At 35.0% G+C, this 21,649-nt stretch overlaps 1 protein-coding gene across 2 annotated transcripts; it reads left to right on the top strand.

Annotated features, from left to right (window-relative positions):
• Positions 1-18,814: 18,814 nt before the first annotated feature.
• LOC149532983 (transcription factor MYB1-like) lies at positions 18,815-20,857 on the top strand. Of its 2 annotated transcripts, none has more exons than XM_089805834.1 (3): positions 18,815-19,022; positions 19,575-19,704; positions 19,905-20,857. In XM_089805834.1, the coding sequence occupies exons 1-3, from the start codon at positions 18,887-18,889 to the stop codon at positions 20,548-20,550; spliced, it is 912 nt and encodes a 303-aa protein (XP_089661960.1). In that variant the 5' UTR covers positions 18,815-18,886; the 3' UTR covers positions 20,551-20,857. The 2 variants fall into 2 exon arrangements, with proteins under 2 accessions (XP_089661960.1, XP_089661961.1); XM_089805835.1 differs by having other exon boundaries at positions 18,883-19,022; positions 19,382-19,704.
• Positions 20,858-21,649: the final 792 nt, after the last annotated feature.

The following is a 21,649-nucleotide window of genomic DNA, read 5'->3' as shown; positions in this document are numbered from 1 at the left end:
ACTAGTTTTGAGTCTTCTAATCCAAATGTCTTGAGTATCTCCTTGATGTATTTGGATTGGGTCACAAATATGTCATGCCTCAATTGATGTACTTGCAACCCAACAAAAAAATTGATTTCTCCAAACATTGACATTTCAAACTCATGTTCCATTTGATCAGAAAAATCTTTTCATAGAGCATCTTTTCCTCCAAATATTATATCATCAACAAAGATTTCAGATATCAAAATGTTTTTACCTTTTTCTAAATTGATGTACAAGTTGTTGTTGTCATCTATTCTCTAAAATTCTATCTTCACAAGATATTTGTACAATCTCTCATACCATGCTCTAGGTTTTTTCTTCAAACCATAGAGTGCCTTATGCAGTTTGCAAACCATATCCTTGTTTTCATCAACAAATCCCTCTGGTTTTCCTATGTAGACTTCCTCTTCTAGTATACCATTTAGAAAAGTAGACTTCACATCCATTTGGTAGACTTTGAATCCTTTGTAGGAAGCATATGCAAGTAATGTTCTTACTCCTTTCATTCTTGCAATAGGGGAAAATGTTTCCCCATAATCTAGTGCTTCTTCTTATGCATAGCCTTTGCAAACTAGTCTAGCTTTGTTTCTAGTTATCTCACCATTCTCATCAAGTTTTTTCTTAACACCCATTTGATACCAATTACATTCTTATCAGCTAGTCTAGGAACTAGGGTCTAGGGTTTGTTCTTCTTAATTTGATCTATCTCCTCTTCCATAGCTTTATACCAGTCATCATCTTGTAGTGCATCTTTTACTATTTTGGGTTCAATCTTTCTTAGTAGACATGATTCATTCCTTAATCTATTCCTCGCCATTGGTCTAGCATCTTTGTCACAAATGATTTGAGATATAGAGTGATGTCTTCTCACATACTTGGCTAATCTTGGCTCTATCCTTCTTTCCATATTTGATCCTTCAACTTCAGAGTCATTTTTCTCTTCTCCATCAGGTACTTCATCATCTCTTTCATGTATACTATTTTCAGAATTAGAATGTGCATTTCTTTCATTCTGCAACTCAGCTTCTAAATGTAGCTCGACATTCACTAGCTATGACTCAACTGATACTGAGAATTTTTGTTGATTCCCAACTTGATTGGTAGCTTCATCTTCAACAACCATTCTTTCATAGAAGTATACTAAAGATCTATAATCTTCTAATTGTTTGGTTTCATCATCTTGGACTTCTACATGCTCACCAAAATTTACATTTGCACTCTCCACAATCATGTTAGTGTTAGTATTCAAACACTTATATGCTTTGCTTCTAGTGGAGTATCCAAGGAATATGCCTTCATCATTCTTTGCATCAAACTTTCCATTTCTATTGTATTTAGGAATATATCATTTACAACCAAAGACTTTGAAATGTTTTAACTTAGGTGAGTGACCATACCACAATTCAAAAAGTGTTACATTTGTACCTTTCTTGAATTGGACTCTATTCAAGGTGTAAATAGCAATGCTTATAGCTTGTCTCTAGCATTTTAGAGAAACATTTTTCTCCATCATCAATGTTCTTACACAGTCTATTATTGATCTATTTCTTCTTTCAAAAATACCATTCTGAGGTGGAGTTCTCAATGTTGATGTTTATCTTTTGATACCTTTGTCATTGCAAAATATCTCAAATTCCTTTAATGTAAACTCTCCTCGTCTGTTTGATCTTAGGCACTTTAAACTCTTACCTATTTCCTTCTCAACTTTGGTCAAATACTACTTAAATATTTGAAATGCATCAAATTTTTGTTTCAAAAACATAGCAGTCATCATCCTAAAATAGTCATCTACAAATAGCATTATGTATTTGTCTCCTTGGTAGCTTTGCACTTCTATTGGACCACATAAGTCTATATGGACTAACTCTAGCACTTCTTTGGAGGTGTATCTTTTGCTTTTGAAACTAGACTTAGTCATCTTCCCTAGTTGACATTATTTGCACATTGTATTTTTAGGCTTCTTCAATTTAGGAAAACCTCTGACTTTCTTCTTTTTGTTGATGCTAATCAGATTGTCAAAGTTAACATGACACAACCTTTTATGCCATAACCACACATCATCAAGTCTAACAACAAGATAGGTTGCATCTTCCATATCTAGGTAAAATAATTTACTCCTAGTTTTTCACCTTTTCCTATCAAATTTCCATCAGTGTCATAGATCTTGGCAGATTTGTTTCCAAATTCTACTTTGCAACCTACATTGCCTAGCTATGATACACTCAAAAAATTGTAGTTCAATCCTTCAACATAGTATGCATTATCACATGAAATTTTCTTTGTAAGTTTAATAGAACCTTTCCATTTGATTTGACATGGATCATCATTACCAAATCTAACACTATTTCCATCATATTGAGTAAAGCCAATAAACATAATTTTATCTCTTGTCATGTGATGTGAGCATCCACTATCTATGATCCACTTGTCATTTTTGTTCACACAGGTTACCAATGTTGTTGCTTCATCTTCATTTGATTCATCCTTCATGGCCACATAGATTACTTCATCATCATTCTCATTAGAATCTTCTTCAACAATGTAGCATCTTTTGCCTTTGTCCTTGTAATCTTTGCTATCATCTTCTCTTTTGTTCGTGTACTTGCTTCCTTCTTTATAGTTCCTTTTCTATGTACACCTTGTAGTAATATGACCTCCTTCATTGCAATTAAAATAAATGATAGGTAGCTTACCTTTGAATTTACCTTTTCTTCTATAGAATCTTCTAGCCAATAGTGCCTCTAACTGTTCCACATCTTCCTCATCTGTGATGTTGTCACTGAATACATGTTTTCCTTTTCTACTCTTCTTCTTTGATGTCACCTCCTCAATGTCTTTCAATGTTAGCTTAGCCTTGAAAGCAGATTCAAGGTTCTCAGGTCTATAGTTATCAAAGTTGGATAACTCAAATGCAGTAAGTCTTCCCACTATTTCTTCAAAGGTAAGTGTGTTTCCTTGTACACACCTTAGCTCTTGGATGGCTAAAACTCTAATAGCATAGATAGGGAGCAAGGTTCTCAAGTATTTTCTATTGACAGTATCTTCTTCCAATTGACCACCTAGACTCCTTATTGCACTTACCATTTCTTACATTCTAGAGCCATATTGAACAACATTTTCACCTTCCTCCATTTTCATGTCATCAAACTTTCCTTTGATGCTTTCCCTTTTTTCTCTTTGAACATTTTGGTCTCATCCATAGATACCTATCAGATCTTTCCACATCTTGAATTTAGTGTCACATCCTTTGATGTCATCAAATTTAGCATAATTGAGTGCAGAGGTACTATCCAACATCACCTAATTATGCACCTTCCTTTTGTTCAAATCATCTATAGTAAGAGGTCTATTTGGGTCTACATGTTCTATTCCAATTGAGGTTTTTTCATAATCACCTATTGATCCAAGGTGTAGTTTCATCAAGCTCTACCATGCAAGAAAGTTGTCTTTGTTGAGCTTGGGTACTTCTCTCTTGGACATCTTGATCTTCTTGCTTATAGTACCTTGAAGCTAAATCAACAGATGGCTTTGATACCAATTATTAGAAATACTTTAGAATAACTGGGGGGGGGTGTGAATTAGTTATTCAAGGTCACAAATGTCCAATTCAAAATTTTCAACAAGTAAAGTGTGCCCAACAAACTATTCATACATCCAAAGTTTAACTTTCCTATTCAGCAAGTTACTGTAAATTAGTATGCAAGCATAAAACATGAAAAGATAAACTCATAACACAATAATCTACATAGAAATCTAATTTTGGAAAAACCCCTAGTAACATGCTACTCCATTCTCACTCTTCTGAAGTGATGGCCTATGAAAGGCATGCCCTGTTAAAGGCTTAAACACACTATTAAATGTGACTTGGTTAAAGGATTTAACCACCCTGTTGGAAGTGGGCCTAGTTAAAGGAATTTAGAACACTCACTTGGAGTGTCACCATGTTAAAGGATTTACAAATCACTATTAAACCAACCTAAGTCCATAGGATTTCCATATCTCATACAATTTCTAGAGAGTATTAAAAATTCTTTAACCTGATTACAACATACAACTTAACTTGTAGATTTTAGATCACCATTCAGCTCATAACATTTCCTAGCTTTCAATCTTTGCAACTCTTCAAAACTTGCCCTCCTTTCAAGATTAGTCTCTTTGAGTCTCCATTCTTAATGTACCAGTGCAATCATCTCTCTCTAACCACTTATCAAAACAGAGTCTTTGTGCTCTATTCTTCCTTCTCCTAGATGCCTTCTCCTTGACACCCTTTCAACCACTTCATAATTTGGCACTCCAGCAACTCTAGCTTCTTGGTCTATGAATCCTTAAATAGAAGTCTAGAACTTCTTTTCCCACTCAATTCTTCCCTCCTTTAATTTCAATTCATATAGATTAGGTATGATTCATTATATCTAACCCATATTTTGTTTCTTCTAGAAACATCATCAAGAATCCTTTTGAATTTTCTCAAAAATGGTTGACATAAAATTATATGCCACCAATTCATCATCCTTATCCTCTAACTAATTCACAAAATTAAAGGTAACAACTTTGTTGGCTGAGATTCAGTGAATCTTTGAGATTTCTAATAATGTAGTAGCTTAGCACTAATGAAATTTGGGTACTCGACACATATTGTGTTACTCAGCATCAACTACATTTTATTGATGCTCGGCACCTGAAGTTCACTTGGAACCTACTAAGATTCTTTTATGCTCGACACTTGTTACTTTTCTCAGCACTTGAACTTCACTTGGCACTTGAAGTTCACTTGGCACACACTAGATTTTACATTCGCTCAACTTAAACTAGCTTGCTTAACACCCACTGATGAACTTAGTTTAAGCTTTGCAATCAACCTTGTTTCAACTTATACTTCTAGTGTTTCTAAGTCTGACCAACCTCTATATCTTCAAATATATTATCAATACATCTTTTAACCATTGTCTTAGCTGATTCTTGCACTTTATTTCAATATCATAACTCAACCTTTCCCTTAGGTGCTCTTGTTATATCTTGTTGATCAAATCTTCTTTGTCAATCAACTAAGTGATAGTACTTGGATCTTATAAGAAATTTCCATTCCTAAAAATAGTAGGTTTGACATCAATGACAAAACAATGATTGAAAATATTCTTTATCAACCAACTTCCTTCTTTGCAACAATCTCCCTCTTTGATCTTCAACAATGATCTTTTCAATCAGATTTTCAACAAAATAACCCCTTGAGTAGGAGGAAGAAGAATGCCCTGCTGACCAGATTCTACTTGTGTGGACTCTAAATATATGGAGAGGAGAGCCATGGATGCTAGGCTTGTAACATGGCCACATACAATGATAAGATGGACATAGAGGATGTTATATATTGGATAGATGCCCCAACTAGTTTCTTTTACTATGCAGACATCCTTGAGAACCAAAGGGTGAAGATTTCCATGTCTAGACTCAAAGGCTCTACTCTCACATGGTGGAACTTCGCTCAAGATGATAGGGTGAATAATGAAAAGAATCTAGTCACAACAATGAAGAAAATGGTGGCTCTACTCAAAGAGACCTATGCCCCTAAGGATTATGAAGTTCAAATTCATAAGAAGAGGATGAGTTTGAGGAAAAAAGAAATGGACATCCCTACCTACACGAAGGAATTCCAGAAGTTGGTGATGAAATCCAAACTTGTTGAACTTGAAAGTGTGAAACTTGTAAGGTTTATCCAAGGACTAAGGCTTTTTATTCACGATGAATTAAGTTTGACAATCCCTACCACTATAAACTAGTGCTATCAATCGACACTCAAGGATGAAGAAAATTTCAAGAGGAAAATTGAAAAAAGTGCTAGAAATAAGGGAAAAACTGATAGAGGAAATGGAAACTTTGGGGGCAAAGGAACATAAGGAAATAGACCTTAAGGAGATTCTAACAAGGATAATACCCAAAGTAAGAATAGTTCAAGAGGTGGATACAAAGGAAGGAGAGGAAATGGCATAAACAAAAATGGTGGAAGAAACAATAAGTAGATCAAGCACTATAATTGTAACTAAATGGACCACTATACAAATAAATGTCACGAGAAGAAGAACAACCGATGAGAAAGAAGAACTAACCTTATTCAAGAAGAAGATGATGATGAAAGTGTCTGAGATTGTAGTAGTGCAGAAGGGGCTACTCTCATGATGAAAAGGATAATGTTCCAAGAACCTAGAATAGTGGAGCCTCTAGAAAGGAAAACTCTCTTCATGACCAACTACAAAAGCCATGGAAAGGTATATAAGGTAGTTATTCATTCTAGTTCAACTAAAAATCTTATCTAAAGAAGTGATAGATAAGTTGAATCTAAAAAGAATACCCCACCCTAATCCCTCCCATATATCTTGGTTAACCAAAAGGCAACAAACACTGATAAATGAACATGCTTTTGTAGATTTTTAAATAAAATATTAAAAGGATAGAATCTTCTGTAACATTGTAGACATGGAAATTTGTCACATTTTTTTAGGTTATCAATGGCAGTATGACCTTAAGGCCAAACATGATGGTATCACTAACAAATATCAAATCACAGAACATGGACATAAATACAATCTTCTTCCCAACCCTGACTCTCTCTAAGAAAACCTAAAGAACAATTAGTTTTTATGCTAGGTGAACAAGAGATGCTAAAAAACCATCCAAGATTCTTGAATAGGGTATGCCCTAGTCCTCAAACCTAAGATGAAAGCAGTTGTCCAAGAAGTGCCTCAAGAAGTAAAGGATCTACTATAGAAGTACAAAGGGTACTTGCAGGAGATACTCCAAATGAACTACCACCATTGAGGAACATCTCACATTGGATTGACTTCATACCAGGTGCTTCTCTATCCAATAAGGTTGCATATAAACTTACCCCTAATCAAAATGCAAAGATATCCAAATAGATCAGTGATTTGTTGGCAAAAAGACTCATTCAAAAGAGTCTCAACCCTTGACTAGTCCCTAGTGTTTTGGCCCGTAAGAAGGATGGAAAATGAAGACTTTGCATTGATTATAGGGAATCAACAAAATAACCATAAGGTATAGGTTCCCTACACCTAGGATTAAATATCTTTGAGACCATCTTGGAGGAGCATGCTACTTTTCTAAGATATACCTTAAATTAGGCTACAATCAAATAAGGATTAGCCTTGGAGATAAGTCGAAAACATCATTCAAAACCATTGAAGGGTTATATGAATGGCATGTCATGTCATTTGGTCTAAGTAATTCCTCTAGCACCTTCATGAGGCTAATGAATGAAGTTCTTCATGACTTCATAGGTAAGTTTGTGGTGGTCTATCTTGATGACATATTGATCTTCAGCAGTCCAAAGAAGAACACAAGAAATAGTTAAAACTAGTCCTACAATGGCTACTATTAGAATTCTTTAGAATAACTGAGAGCGGGGGGTGAATCAGTTATCCAAGGTCCAATGATGTCCAATACAACTTTTTCTACAAATCCTTAATGACACATAACTGAAATTATCATGCATGTAGTTGAACATTAAACAACCATGAAAAGTAAACATGCATCACACCATAACACTGAGGATTTGATAACCCAGAAACCCTCCAAGAATAAGAAGGTAAAACTGGAGTGGGGATGATATCCACAAAATAACTGCGCAATTGATTTCAACCACTTCTGATGGTCTGCCTTGTTAAAGGCTACAACACAATGTTAAATGTGACCTTGTTAAAGGATTTAAGAACATTCAACTTAGAATGTCACCCTATTAAAGGATTTACATAGAGTTTTTAGGCTCACCCAAGTCTATGGGATCTATAGTCACCTTCACAAAAGAATCTTTCATCCCTCTCCAAGGATCTCCTATCCTCCTCCTAAGGATCTCTTTATCCTTCTCCTAAGGATCTCTTTATCCTTCTGTTAAGGATCTCTTTATCCTCCTCTTGAGGATCTCCTATCCTTTTCCTGAGGCTTATCCACCTAGCTGTTAAGCTAACCTAGCAATGTAGGGTTTCAATACTAATACAATGGTAAGAAAGTATTAGAAGGGTTTTGACCTGATACAAATTGCAACTTTAACCTTGCAGATTTTATATTGCTCTTCAGTTCTTTTCTTTGCTTGGCTTTCCTCCCTTGCAGTGCTGACAACTTGTTCACCCTTCAAGATCTGTCTCCTTGAGTTCTTCCACTTGTTATGCCAATGCTCTTCTCTAGTCACTCGATCAATTCAGAATCTTGATGCTCTATTCTTACTCCTCTTGGCATGATTACACTTATGACCAACTCCCTCTCTTGCATGCACACTTGATCTCTGACCTATAACTCCTTATAAACAAGTTTTGTTCTTGATTTCCTGCTCAAATCTCCCTTTCCAATTTTAGGGTTTCAATGGATTAGGTAGGATACAATTTATCTATCCCATATCTTGTTTCTATCTAGAAACTTCATGATAAATCGATTAGCATTTTCCAAAAACATTTTACATAGTGTTTTGTACCTCCAGCTCATCATTCTTATCTTCTATCTGGTTTACAAAATTCTAGATAACTATCATGTCAGCATAGATCTGGTGAATCTTTGACTTTTCAAAATAATGTAGCAACTCAGCACCATTGGTCTTCCAATGCTTGACACCTTCTGTGTTACTTGGCTTCTTAATATTATTTACTGGTCCTCGGCACCTGTATCTTGCTTGACACTTGATCTTCACTTGGCACTAGAAGGGTTCTGTGTTACTCGACACTTGATCTTCACTCGGCACTTGCAGACTACTCGGCACCTAAAGATCACTTGGCACTCACTATGTTGAACTTGCTCAGCTTCAACTAAGAATCTGTTCGGCACTAACTAGAACTTAGTTAATCCTTACATGTTTGATATGTCTTAGTGTGTTCATCCTCTATGTCTTAGAGTATGTCATCAATACATTATTTCATCAATGACTTAGTTGATCCTTATACTTCATTACAACATCATAACTTCAACCTTTCTCTAGGTACTCTAGTTACATCTTATTGATTGCCACCTCCTTGTCAATCAACCAATTGATAGTATTTGGATCACTTAAGAAATTGTCATTCCTACAAGTAGCAAGTTTGACATCAATGACAAAACATTGATTGAAACGTTCTTTACCAATTCCATTTCTCTTCATTCATTATCTTTTCAATCATTTCCAATAGGCTACATGAAAAGAAGTTGGAAATCAACCTTGAAAAGTGTGCATTCATGTAGAGAGAATTGACATTCTTGGGCTTTGCAATCTCAAAGAGTACCTTGAAGATGGATCCTAAAAAGGTTGAGGATAAGCTCAATTGGCCAACATGTAAAATAGTAGGGGAAGTTAAAGTTTCCATGGATTGGCAACTTTTTATAGGAAATTTGTCAAAATAATCAATTACATATGTTCCCTTCTTTTGGATACCATAAAGGAAGGTAAGAAGACAATATTTCAGTGTATAACACAAGCAGATGAATACATGAAAGGTAGCATAGCACAATATCCAATCTTCGTACTACCTACCTTCAACAAACTATTCACAATATAAACTTATGCAAGTAACCTTGCCATATAGGTAGTTCTCAGTCATGAGGGAAGACCAATGGCTTTCTTCTATGAAAAACTAAATGATGCCAAGAAGAAATATAGTACATGTATGACCTAGATCTATGATGCAATGAAAGCAAGGAGAATCCCTAATGGAGATGTCCCAATCTCCAAAAAATAACCACATAGTGGAATATAAACAATAACACAAGATCCAATACTAATTCAAAACTCTTTATTCATAAAACAATTGATTACAATTAAAATGTGTTGAGCTGTAAGGCTTTATTGGTTATGGACAATTACAAAGAAACTAAAATAGTTCTTCAAGGTCCCTCAAGATACAAATAAAATCCTAGCTATCCCAGATCTATAACATAATAGTAACCTGGTAGAAACTTCCAAGATCTCAACTTGTTCTCGCAAGCCACCAAGCAATCTCCTTATTTCTAAACCACAACTAGTAGCTCTTATCAAAAAATCCCATTCTAGATTCTGAATGGAATATTTTCTCTCTACTTCCCACATTGAACTAAATTTCTATCTCCTTTCTTCTTATTATTTCTTAAGGCACTACCCAATCTCTCCTTAAATAGCCAGCTAAGCCACCAGTCAGCTAGTCAAGCATTTAATTACAATATAGGTCAACCTAGGAAGACTAAACAAAAACTACAATAAACATGAAAAAAAGTAAATGAAAAGTTATATTTAGGTCCACACATGACCCAATAACATGTCCCTCTCTTAACAATACCCCATTTTCTCATACGAAATTGTGCAAGATGAAAAAACCTTACGTTTCTACGAAAACTATCCAAAAATTGATATAGAAGGAAAATGATGATATCTCCTCATTTTGATTCAATAAAGACTAGTTTCCTTAACTAAAGATAGTAATTTAGCTCCTATAAAACCCTTTATGTTTGAAAATTATGATTCCTTAAGGACAACTACACGTTCATCATGAAGGTCACACTTAGAAACCTAATGCGTAAACTGACAAAAATTGATACTCTAGGAGAATCACCATATCTCCCAACTCATAATGAATTAGTATTTTTTTATTTGACCATATATATTAATCTAGTCCCTCTTCAATCTCTAAAGTGAGAATTTTCTCATTCACTAAGGATAACTAGATACACGGCCTGCAATAGGCATCTAGAAACTAAAAAATGCAGCTCCAACAACAAGGTAAAAATGACTCTAACTTCAACATGATAACTCCAATATCTATGTTCACATAGGAAAATATTACCCAATGTGTCTCCAACACATCCCTAACCATAAAAATCATAAATCCACCAAAATCCAAGATTGATGCTCCTCGATCAGACTCCCCAAGTAAATAGAAAAGTGTGTCCCATACTTTAATGCCCAAAGAAAGATCTCCAACCAACTTCATCTTTACCAAAGGTTTAAACTCCATCAAATTCAATAGAAAATATCTAGGAATAAACCATCTATGATTTATCCACTGAAAAATTAGAATGAAATGAATCTCAACAACCCAATCAACATGCTCACTCCTAATAACAAACTAAACATAATGCTTCCCCAAGAATCTCTACAACTAATCACAACTAGCAACAACAATATCCTCAAATATGTGCTCCATATTAGCAACATTATGTAACTTCAAAACCAAGTTAGAAATATGCAATTTTAAATCCCAATAAGAACAACATGTAGATCCTCAACCATGTCAATCATAGACAAATTAGGAACATATAGACCTACATGATCATGTAGATCCAAAACATAATCAATAACTAGTGAATCCACACCAACAACATCAAAATCCACACTAGCAAGAACATCCTTACCCTCAATTAACTCAAAAAAAACATATGAATTCAGATCCATATCAACAACCATATGAAAATCCTCATCCATATGAAAGTACTCATAATCAACAATCTCAACAATCTCATTTCCCAAAGAAAGATGCTCTACAAAATTCATCACCACCAACAATTTGATTATCTATGACCAAGTGCTCTACAATTTTCATGTCAGACTCAACCAACTAATCATGAAAACAAATCTCTATTCTAACATCAAAAAGGTTAGGAATATCCTCAGCAACAACCATAAGTTGCTCTGCAAGTTTCACATCAAACTCCACAAATTGATCAATAAAACCAACCTCTTCCACCTTGACCTTGCTATGCCATCTTCCGTCTCAAAAAATCTTCAAACTCGGTAGACAATTCTCTTCTAAATCGATAGACTCCAACTCCAATAGCATATAACTTCCTTCTTCAATTTCTTAACTCTTTTTAAAAAGGTAGCATCCACAATAACATCCACCCAAGCTATTGTCTCATCAATCCTTCTCTCCACTATATAATGAAGATTTACAATCATCATAGGGTCCAATCCTCTTGGATCCATCTTCTAAGATTTTTGCAAACCCTCTGCAGAAAAGCCCTCCCATGGTCTTTGTGACAAACCCAAATTGTTTGCAAGATAGATCACAACCTACCACCTTGAATGCACAATCAAAAAGAAAATCACAAGTCTAGGAACATGGATCTTCAATAGAAATCATACAAAATCTCTGTGATCATGCTCCAACAAGATCATCCTTCCATCTTCGCATTGATCGATCCATTAGTAAGTCCTTTGCAAGTGTAGGTAACACCAAAATCTACCACCTCACATGAGGAATCACAAACTAGGACTCTGAAGCAATCAATCCTCCACACAATCACTACCAGGTCAAGATCTTCTTAGATCAACCTCTCACAACCAAAGGTCCTAGTGCAAAACTGCCTCAAATTCAATTATCTATCATCACATTCACGAACAACAAGGCTCTGATAAGATCAACCAACCTTCAATCTAATAAGATCAAACAGTTAGATCAAATCAAACCTAGCTCTAATACCACCTAATGAAGTGCAAGGTAGGACAATCCCCAATGGAGATGTCCTAACCCTCACCAATTAACCATACACTAGAATATAAACAATAACACAACATATGATATCTATTCACACTTCTTTATTCATAAAAAACATGACTATAATCAATGTGTCAGTTGTAAGGCCCTCCAAGTTATGACCAAATGCAAAGAAATTACAATAGTTCGTCAAGATCCCTCAAGATCCAACTCAAATCCTAGCTAGCGTAGATCTATAACATAACAACAATCTAGTAGAAACCTCCAAGATCTCAAATTGTGCTCGCAAGCCACCAAGCAACCTCCTTGTTTCTAAACAAAAACCACTAGCTCTTCTCATAAAATCCCATTCTAGATTGCAAATTGAATCTTTCCTCTCCAGCTCCCACACTGAACTATATTTCCTTCTCTTTTCTTCTTATTATTTCTTAAGGCACAACCTAAGGCCTCCTTAAATACTAGCTAAGCCACAAGTTTGCTAGTCAAGCATTTAATTACAATATAGGTCCACCTTAGAAGAGTAAACCAAATTCTGGCAAACATGATCAAAATTAAATGACAAATTATATTTAGGTCAACACAAGACCCAATAGCATTTCCCTCTCTTATAAATATCCCATCTCGTTATATGAAATCGTGCAAGATGAAAACTCCACATGTTTCTGTGAAAACTGCCCAAAAATTGATACCCAAGGAAAATGGCAATATCTCGACACTCTGATTGAATCAAGACTTATTCTCTTAATTGAAGATATTAATTTAGGCCCTCTATAGTCACTTAAGTGTGCAAATGTTGATTCCTTAAGGATAACTATGCATTCATCATGAAAGTTAGGAATAAAAACCTAATGCATAAACTTACAAAAACCAATACTCTAGGAGAATTTCCACATCTCCCAACTCATAATAAATTAGGACTTTCACGTTTGATGATACATATTAATCTAATCCCTCTTCAATCTTTGAGGTGTGCATGGTCTCATTCATTAAGGATAATTAGATACGCTATCTGTACAACAGGAACCTAGAAACCAGAATATACTACTTATATAGCATGGTAAAAATGACTCTAACTTGAATATGATAACTCCAATCTCTATGTACACATAGGAAAAGGTTCCCCAATGTGTCTCCAACACATCCCTAACAATGAAAATCATAAAGCTACCAAAATCAAAGATCGATGCTCCTGCATCAAACTATATATTATGGTTTAGGCTCTAAAGAAATAGAGGCACTACTTGCTTCATAAAGAACTCATTTCCTATATAGAAAATCATGCACTAAGCTTCCCAAATAGCCAAGAAAAATTGAGTTACAAATACATGAAGTGGGTTGAGCTACTCCAAGCCTTTACATTTTTAATCAAAAACAAGAAAGGCATTGCAAACAAGGTAGTAGATGCTCTTAATAGGAGAGTCACCTTGGTGGAAGAAGTTTAAGTGCAAAGAATGGGGATTGATGCCCTTAAGTAGTTATACAAGGATGATCCAAAATTTTAAAGAGAAGTTCATAAGGTTTTCTTTATATTATCTGATATGTACAACACAATATATTTTAAATATTTATTGTAAAATGGTGTATTGTTCAAAGGAGGACAAATTTTCATTCCTAGATGCTCTATGAGGGAAAAATTTATCAAAGAGAAGCATTGTGGCAATTAGGAGGTCACTTTGGGATTGACAAAGCTCTAGAGCTCCTCAGGAGAAACTATCATTGGCCCAAGTTCCCTACTGATGTTAGAAAAATAGTTGAGACTTACACAATATGTCAAAGAGAAAAGGGTTAAGGGCACATCAAGGTCTTTATCAACCCTTACCTATTCCAATGAAGCCTTGAGACAGTGTGATCATGTTTTTTGTCTTAGGTCTACCATGGAGAAGACAAGGTTTTGATAGCATTTTTGTTATTGTAGACAGATTTAGTAAAATGGCTTATTTTGTTCCTTGTAAGAGCTCTAATGATACTTCACACATTGCTAACATGTTTTTTAAAGAAGTAGTTAGGATTCATGGATTACCAACATCCATTATTTCAAATAGGAATGTGATATTCCAAGGTCACTTTTGGAGGGCTTTATGAGAAAAGTTGCACACAAATCTTTCCTTCAGTTCTTCCTACCATCCAGAAATAGATGGGCATAGTGAAGTAGTCAATATATCATTAGGCAAGCTTTTAAGGTGTCTAACAAAGCAACATGAGAAGATATGGGATGTGATCCTCCTACAAGAAGAATTTTCCTTCAATGACTTAGTGAACAGGTCAATAGGGAAGACACTATTCCAAGTAAACTATGGATTCCATCCTAGAGGAGTCATGGAACTAAGAGACTTACCAAGTGAGCTCAAAACCGATGCACAAGGTGAGGAATTCTAAGCATGGATCAAACAAATTCATGATCAGGTTAGAGATACTCTGATTCAAAACAATGCAAGATACAAAAAAAGACAAATAAGGAAAAGAGACATATTCCATTTAAAGAAGGAGATCAAGTATGGGCTTAGGAAGATTGGACCTTGTTAGATATTGCACAAATTTGGAGAGAATGCATATGAAATTTCATTGCCTCCTAACATATCAATTTCTCTTATCTTTAATATTTCTGATCTAACCCTTTTCAAAGGTGATGTAGGTACTAATGATGTAATGTAGGATGTTAATGATCAAGCAGAATGGATCAAGGATCTACCACCTAACCAACCACTTCAGTTGGAGAAGATTTCAGATTCTAAGGTGGTTAAAAAGACAAGGAAAAAGACCTACTCAAACTACTTGGTCAATTGGAAGTATCTTCCAAGAATAGATGCTACATCAATGAGTGAATAGTGCATTGCCAAGCATGGCACCTCTATTCAAAAACTATCCTCAGTGGAGACTTGAGGTTTTCAAGCAAGGGAGTATGGTGCAGGAGAACCTAATTCTTCACTCTCTAGAGCATCCATCATTTCAAACTCTTTATGAGTTCTACTAAAGGGAATTAGTTCCTAAGAGACAAATGTAATAGGTAGAAATAGTTATCTAATTTAAATCAAGCCTGCTTGTAAGGCCTTGTCACCATTGGTGTTTATAAACCATGGGTTTTAGAATATGGTGATTAGGTACATCTTAGTCCTAGGATATGATATGTGTGTTCTTAGGCTTCTAAAACTATGTATTTGGGCAACACTAGGAATCATATGTTAACCCACCCAACTCGGTATGATCTTGGAGCTTGGCATGGTCTTGGAGCTTGATAGTGCTTGAGAATTATTGGTGTAGAGTTTACACCAACTTTCGCTCATTAACTGATCCAACTCAGTCAACGCTATCTCCAAACTTGGTTAATATTGAAATGATCAACACATATAGGGGAACTATTTTCAATGATCGAGTAGGCTTGACTAATACTGACTTCTCGATAAGGATGCAAATTTTTCATTACATTTAGCAAAATTTCACCTAATAACTCCCAATGGTCACAACCTTTGAAAATCAATTGAATTTCTTGAGAAATGTTTGCAAAGTAGCCCTTTTAGGTGGGCGGAAGATATACACACAAAATATGTAATTTTGCATTTTTGAATCAATAAAAGATCTCATTTTTCTTCTAGAATGTTGCATTTTCATAGGGTATAGATTGGTATAGATTGGTACGTGCGAATAAATGATTGATTTGGAATCCTGTACATCTTAGTAGAAGAATGCAATTGGTTTGAGGGTTTGAAGTTCTCTATAACTATAGTTATTTGAAGTTCTTTCTCAAGTGCATCAAAACCCTCCATTTAGTGACTTTTAGTTGTGATGCCCTAACTTGCATTCCCACCATGGGAATTCCATGTCGATTGGTAAAATGAAATTTAGGAGGTTGTACAACAAGGTGCCTAAAGGATGGGAGATGGAAAGAAAGGCAATCACCTTTTCTAGCACTTCCTAAGAAACACATCTATATGTGTTTGGTGTAGGACAACATGTATTAAAGTGTTGCAGGCACTTGGGGGATGGATGAAACCAATCTGATGGTGGATAATGATGTCTTGCAGTTCCCTACATGTTTCCTAGTTGATAGCCTAACCTGGTAAATCATTGATTTTGTGTTTCCTTCACATAACCTAGTAATTAGTCCTAAAAGGAAATATTGCTATCTATGATCCTTGGGAACAAGATAAGTAGATCAAACCCACTAGTTTGAGTGGGATAAGTATTTTGGAGCCTTTCTTCTCCCGTACAAACTCATAGGTTCTCATTTCAAACATAAATCTACTATTTGGGGATTTTGTGCTTAAGACCTAGTTGTGCTCTTTTGGGTGGGTAGGCTATGTTTTTGTGTAACTTTGTTTCAAATGTGTAGAGCCCTCTCTTGACTCTATTTTGGGGTGTTTTAAGTAGTTCAAGGCCACACCATTGTTGCCTATTTAAGCAAGAGCTCTACATCAAATGATAACTCTAAAATCCCAATTATTAATATTATACAACTCAAATATTTCATTAAATTAATAAATGCTATGATTTATGTTCAAACATGTAGGAAGGTGGATAAATTTCAAGGGTATTTGTAATTGTGACATTACAATTCATCTGTTATGTTGAAGTATTAAAAAATGCCACTTCTAGTTGAGCTATGTGCTCAAACTTAGATTTTAGGTTTGGTAATGTCAAAATGCATGATTAATTTTATCGTGTATTTAAGAAATCAAATCAATTATGAATAGAGGTGACCAATGCTGACTCTAAACTTCTAATTGCTAAATTATACTATTCCAATATTTAAAATTATATCACAAATACAATCATATCTATTGAACTAGAGCTATGGAAAAAATGGAAGGGTGGTTTTGTTTATTATATCACATCAACATGTCTTTCTTTTATTAGGTTGTTCATAGAGATCCATAAAGATGCTAGACTAAGTTGAGCACTAAGTCCTTTTTTATAGGTGTACTAATGTGACATCACATGAAATATTATATTGTAGACCCTAAACATCCATTCAATTATGAATACTCACGACCTATATCAACTCTAAACTTGTAACTACCAATATTTTACTATTTAAGATATTAAAAATTAACCAACAAATATTATCAAGCAGATTTATAAATGTAGGAATGTGGAAAAAATGGAAGGGTGGTTGTGTTTATGACTTGAGATAAAGATGTATTTTGTTTAGGCCCAAACATATCCCCACAGTAGTTGACTAATAATACATAATGTGACAGCATGATTCATTGTATTGCAGGTTCAATTGTGAATACTCATTATTGACTAATAATACATGATGTGACATAACATGATTCATTTTATTGCAGGTTCAATTATGAATACTCATAATTAACATCAAATGTAAAATCACTACAATTAATAATATTATACTATTTTAAAAATTAAACATTAATTTAACAAATACTATCACATTTATTGAAACATTTAGAGTTGTGAAAAAATTGAAAGAAGAGTCACATTAGTAATATTATACCATGATATATTTGACAGTGAATCTAAAAGGATGCCAACACAAGATAGACTGAATTGTGTACTTCATCCAATTTTATAGGTACAATAATATGACATCACATAGCTCATTACATTGTCAACTTAAGAAATCTATTCAATTATTAATACTCATGAGTGCTAATTTCAATAGCACAACTACTAATATTATAATATTGACAATTTTAAATATCAAATCAAGCAATACTACTATTGAAACGTGTAGAGATGTTGAAAAATTGGAAGGGTTGTTGTGTTTATGACTCCTTCCTGCAAGACCGGCAGTTAAACTTATAATGTGAAGACACCTTGCCTTCAACATCACGTTGTTGAAATATCGGGATACGTAGCATTCCTAAATCACCATACAAATAAATTCAATGTGGTAATGAATGCGGAATCAGGGCCATTCTATTCAGAAAATATTCAATTTTCTGTCAAATCCATCCTTTTCCTGTTTTGTCCATACCAATCAAATGTACATATTGGTTGACAATCACACTTCACGTCCTTCGAGAAGAGTACGTAAGCCTCATGAAAAACGCTAACCAAGGGAAATATATAATAATAATTGAACGAGATGGTCTTCTTTAGAGGTGTGCGAGTGTGTGTGAGAGCAGGTATGCGCCTCCGTAGTGGCTGTGCAGCCAGCAAAACAGACAAAATAACAAGGGACTGTTTTTCAAAGTTAATTAAGTATAAAAAATCTTCTTCCTATGCTTTTTGAGTTTGGAAGCAGAGTCAAACGTGCATATTAATAGTATTTACAACTTGTGGTCTCCATTCAAACTTATTATAATAGTACTTGTCATGTGCTCATCACTAACTACAGTAAGTTGAGCAGTAAATGTATATACTATATTGCTTTCCATGTCGGTTATAAATGCATATAGATGGTCTTGCTATAATGAAAAGGAGCTAATAAGCTGTGCACTCTAAGTAGAGAGGGTCATTTCATTAGAATGGGCAAGTCTTCATGTTGCCCTAAGGATTCAGAGCTCAACAAAGGTGCTTGGACTGCCCAGGAGGATTTCACTCTGAGTAATTATATTGCCACTCATGGCGAGGGTCAATGGAGATCTCTGCCGAGAAAAGCAGGTGAGCTAATTCACTCATGCTCACCTTTCTTATATAGAATAATCTATGATTATGATTCTGTATCATTTATTATTATTAACTTGTTCGATCATACTCTATGATCTATTAATCGTATAGTTTACTGACCATTTCTCTCAAGAAGAAAGCAGTCTGGTTTGTTCATTCACACCCACCTTTCCAATAACTAATTTTGGAAATCTAGTAATTGTTAATGAGTATAGATCTATGATTTTGGTAACACCACATTTTTAGATGTAACCGTCTTAAACATCATTTTCTATGGTTCAACATTACAATGTGAAGTTTATGTTGTGTTTCTTTCTTCTTTTTTCTTCCTAAACATGGTGTATCCCTGCCAGCTAAGCCCAGCAATAACCAGCGGCCAATGCAAGAGTAATCCAAGCCACTCTCACAAAACCCGGAGGCCGAATGGAACCGAGACAATGGGGTGACCCATGACTTCAAGCCTATCCAGTGCGCGGCAGGGGTTGCCCCCTATATTTAAGTTTATGTTACTGATTGCTTCTCTATGATTAATGGTTTGTTTTTCAGGTCTCAAAAGGTGTGGGAAGAGTTGTAGACTTCGTTGGTTGAACTACCTTCGTCCTGATATCAAGAGGGGAAACATTTCTTCAGACGAAAAGGATCTCATAATTAGACTTCATGGTCTGCTTGGCAACAGGTATCAATAAAAGTCTTGAGTTAGTGATAGAAGTTTACTTCCTGCTATGTTTAAAAGCAAAAGTCATATTCTTTCAATTAATGTTTTATTTAAGTAAAGTGGGAAATACCCGAACCTATTTACGATTTGGCAATCAATGTTCAATATCACATTTGTGATTCATTATCAGAATGCTACATTTACATATTGCGATATTGCAGATGGTCTCTGATTGCAGGACGACTTCCTGGGCGAACAGACAACGAAATAAAGAACTATTGGAATACTTATATAAGCAAAAGCAGGAGTCCAGAAAAGGGACCTGATTGCAAACCCCATACACGATTAAAATTCGGTTCCCATGATGGACTGACCAATAGTCCTTTAAAAGCAACTCCTGTGAGATTAACAAAGGGAAGAAATCAAAATGGTAACTGTGATCATAAAGAAGTGAGATCAATGGACGGTGGACAAAGCATGAAGAGTTCCTTGAAGTCGTGGCCTCAATTGGTGGGTGGGGATTTCATAATAGAGGAGGACACCTCTGGTTCAGAAGAGAATGATGGAAATGAAGCAAATATGTCAGATACACTAGTATATTTGAAGAAGCTGAGTTCCCCTGATCATGATCTCAACTTCTATCCATTTGATTACTCAATGGAGAACATTGTGAGTAATGGGTATGAAGAGAAGAGCTTTAGAGTTTCTCATGATGAAACAATGGGTGAAATTGAGACTACCAGAGAAACTCTGGGTGATTGGGTGGTTGAACTCGAGTCAGCATGTATGAACAGGACTAGCATGCCATCTTTCACCACATTACTTATGGAATGTGAGCATGACTGGGAAAGAGAAATGCTGCTTTAGGAGACATTAGGATCTCAGTTTAGTGATGATTACTAAAATGACTATTGTATTAAAGTAATTGTTAACCATTCTCTGGCATCCTCCACTGTCTTTTTCAATCTTCGCATTGTATAATTTATTCCTCTGACTAGTCTAGTTGCTACTGTCCCCCATTCACTTCCATGGCTTAATAAATGCTCGTTTCAAGAGCTGGATCGCTGACTGCAATAAAATATTGAATGCGACTGTTTCTGACAATGGAAAAGGTTAGGGCTATTGTACTATGGATTATTTTAGCAGTAAACATTAATTATGCTGTTCATTTCCATTTCGATCTACTCAAGGACCTCAAACGAAGTTCTTCTGTCATTTAGTGTTGGTCTGTGAAATACTATTTCTGTTTTCAATACATTTTTGGCAACTCTTTTTGCTGTATAAATTTTTTCTAGTGTATATTTATTTTGTTCATCATTGAAAAAATTATTATGATTTGAAATGATATTAAAATAAATTTGACATTGACTGAATAATATAATAGTAGTATCAGTATGGATCAATTGTGTTAGTTCAATTAATTAGTGAGTTTGAGTCTCTACTGAATCTATTTAGGGAAGACAACTGAGAAGCTGTTCAGGATAACTTAGGGTATTTAGAATTCCTAATCTGTACATTAAAATTTGCAGATTTTTTTGGTCAACTTCTGCAGGTAAGAGCTAAAAGCTAATTTCTATATTTAAGGTGCTAAGGTAAAAATTAATCCACTACTACTACATGTATGATCATCTATTTGTACATGTACTATATTTTTTGGGGCTTTTATAAGACATGATTAGGGGGATCCATAGCTGTAGACATATCTATTATTGAAATATGAGGGGCTACTAGATCGTCTCTCCTAACCACATGCCTTATATTTCCACATGGTCTATGCTAACCTATTCCGTTATTGAACTTGAGGCCTCTGCTGAAACAAAACACTCACAGGTTTTGAACTTAATTTATTTTTGTCCTTTTGTTTTAATTATCGTTGGCAAGTTCTAGTTTTAAACACTTATATTAGGTATTGAACCATGATGAATTATAGTGTTCCAGAGCTAGCTCAGAGCTTGTAGGTTTTGAA

Source organism: Cupressus sempervirens, chromosome 10 (assembly GCF_028749045.1).
Source record: "Cupressus sempervirens isolate cs-2001-9-10 chromosome 10, ASM2874904v1, whole genome shotgun sequence".
Taxonomy (NCBI): Eukaryota; Viridiplantae; Streptophyta; class Pinopsida; order Cupressales; family Cupressaceae; genus Cupressus; species Cupressus sempervirens.
Note: the sequence above shows the minus strand (reverse complement) of the source record. Positions and strands in the feature narration are given on the sequence as shown.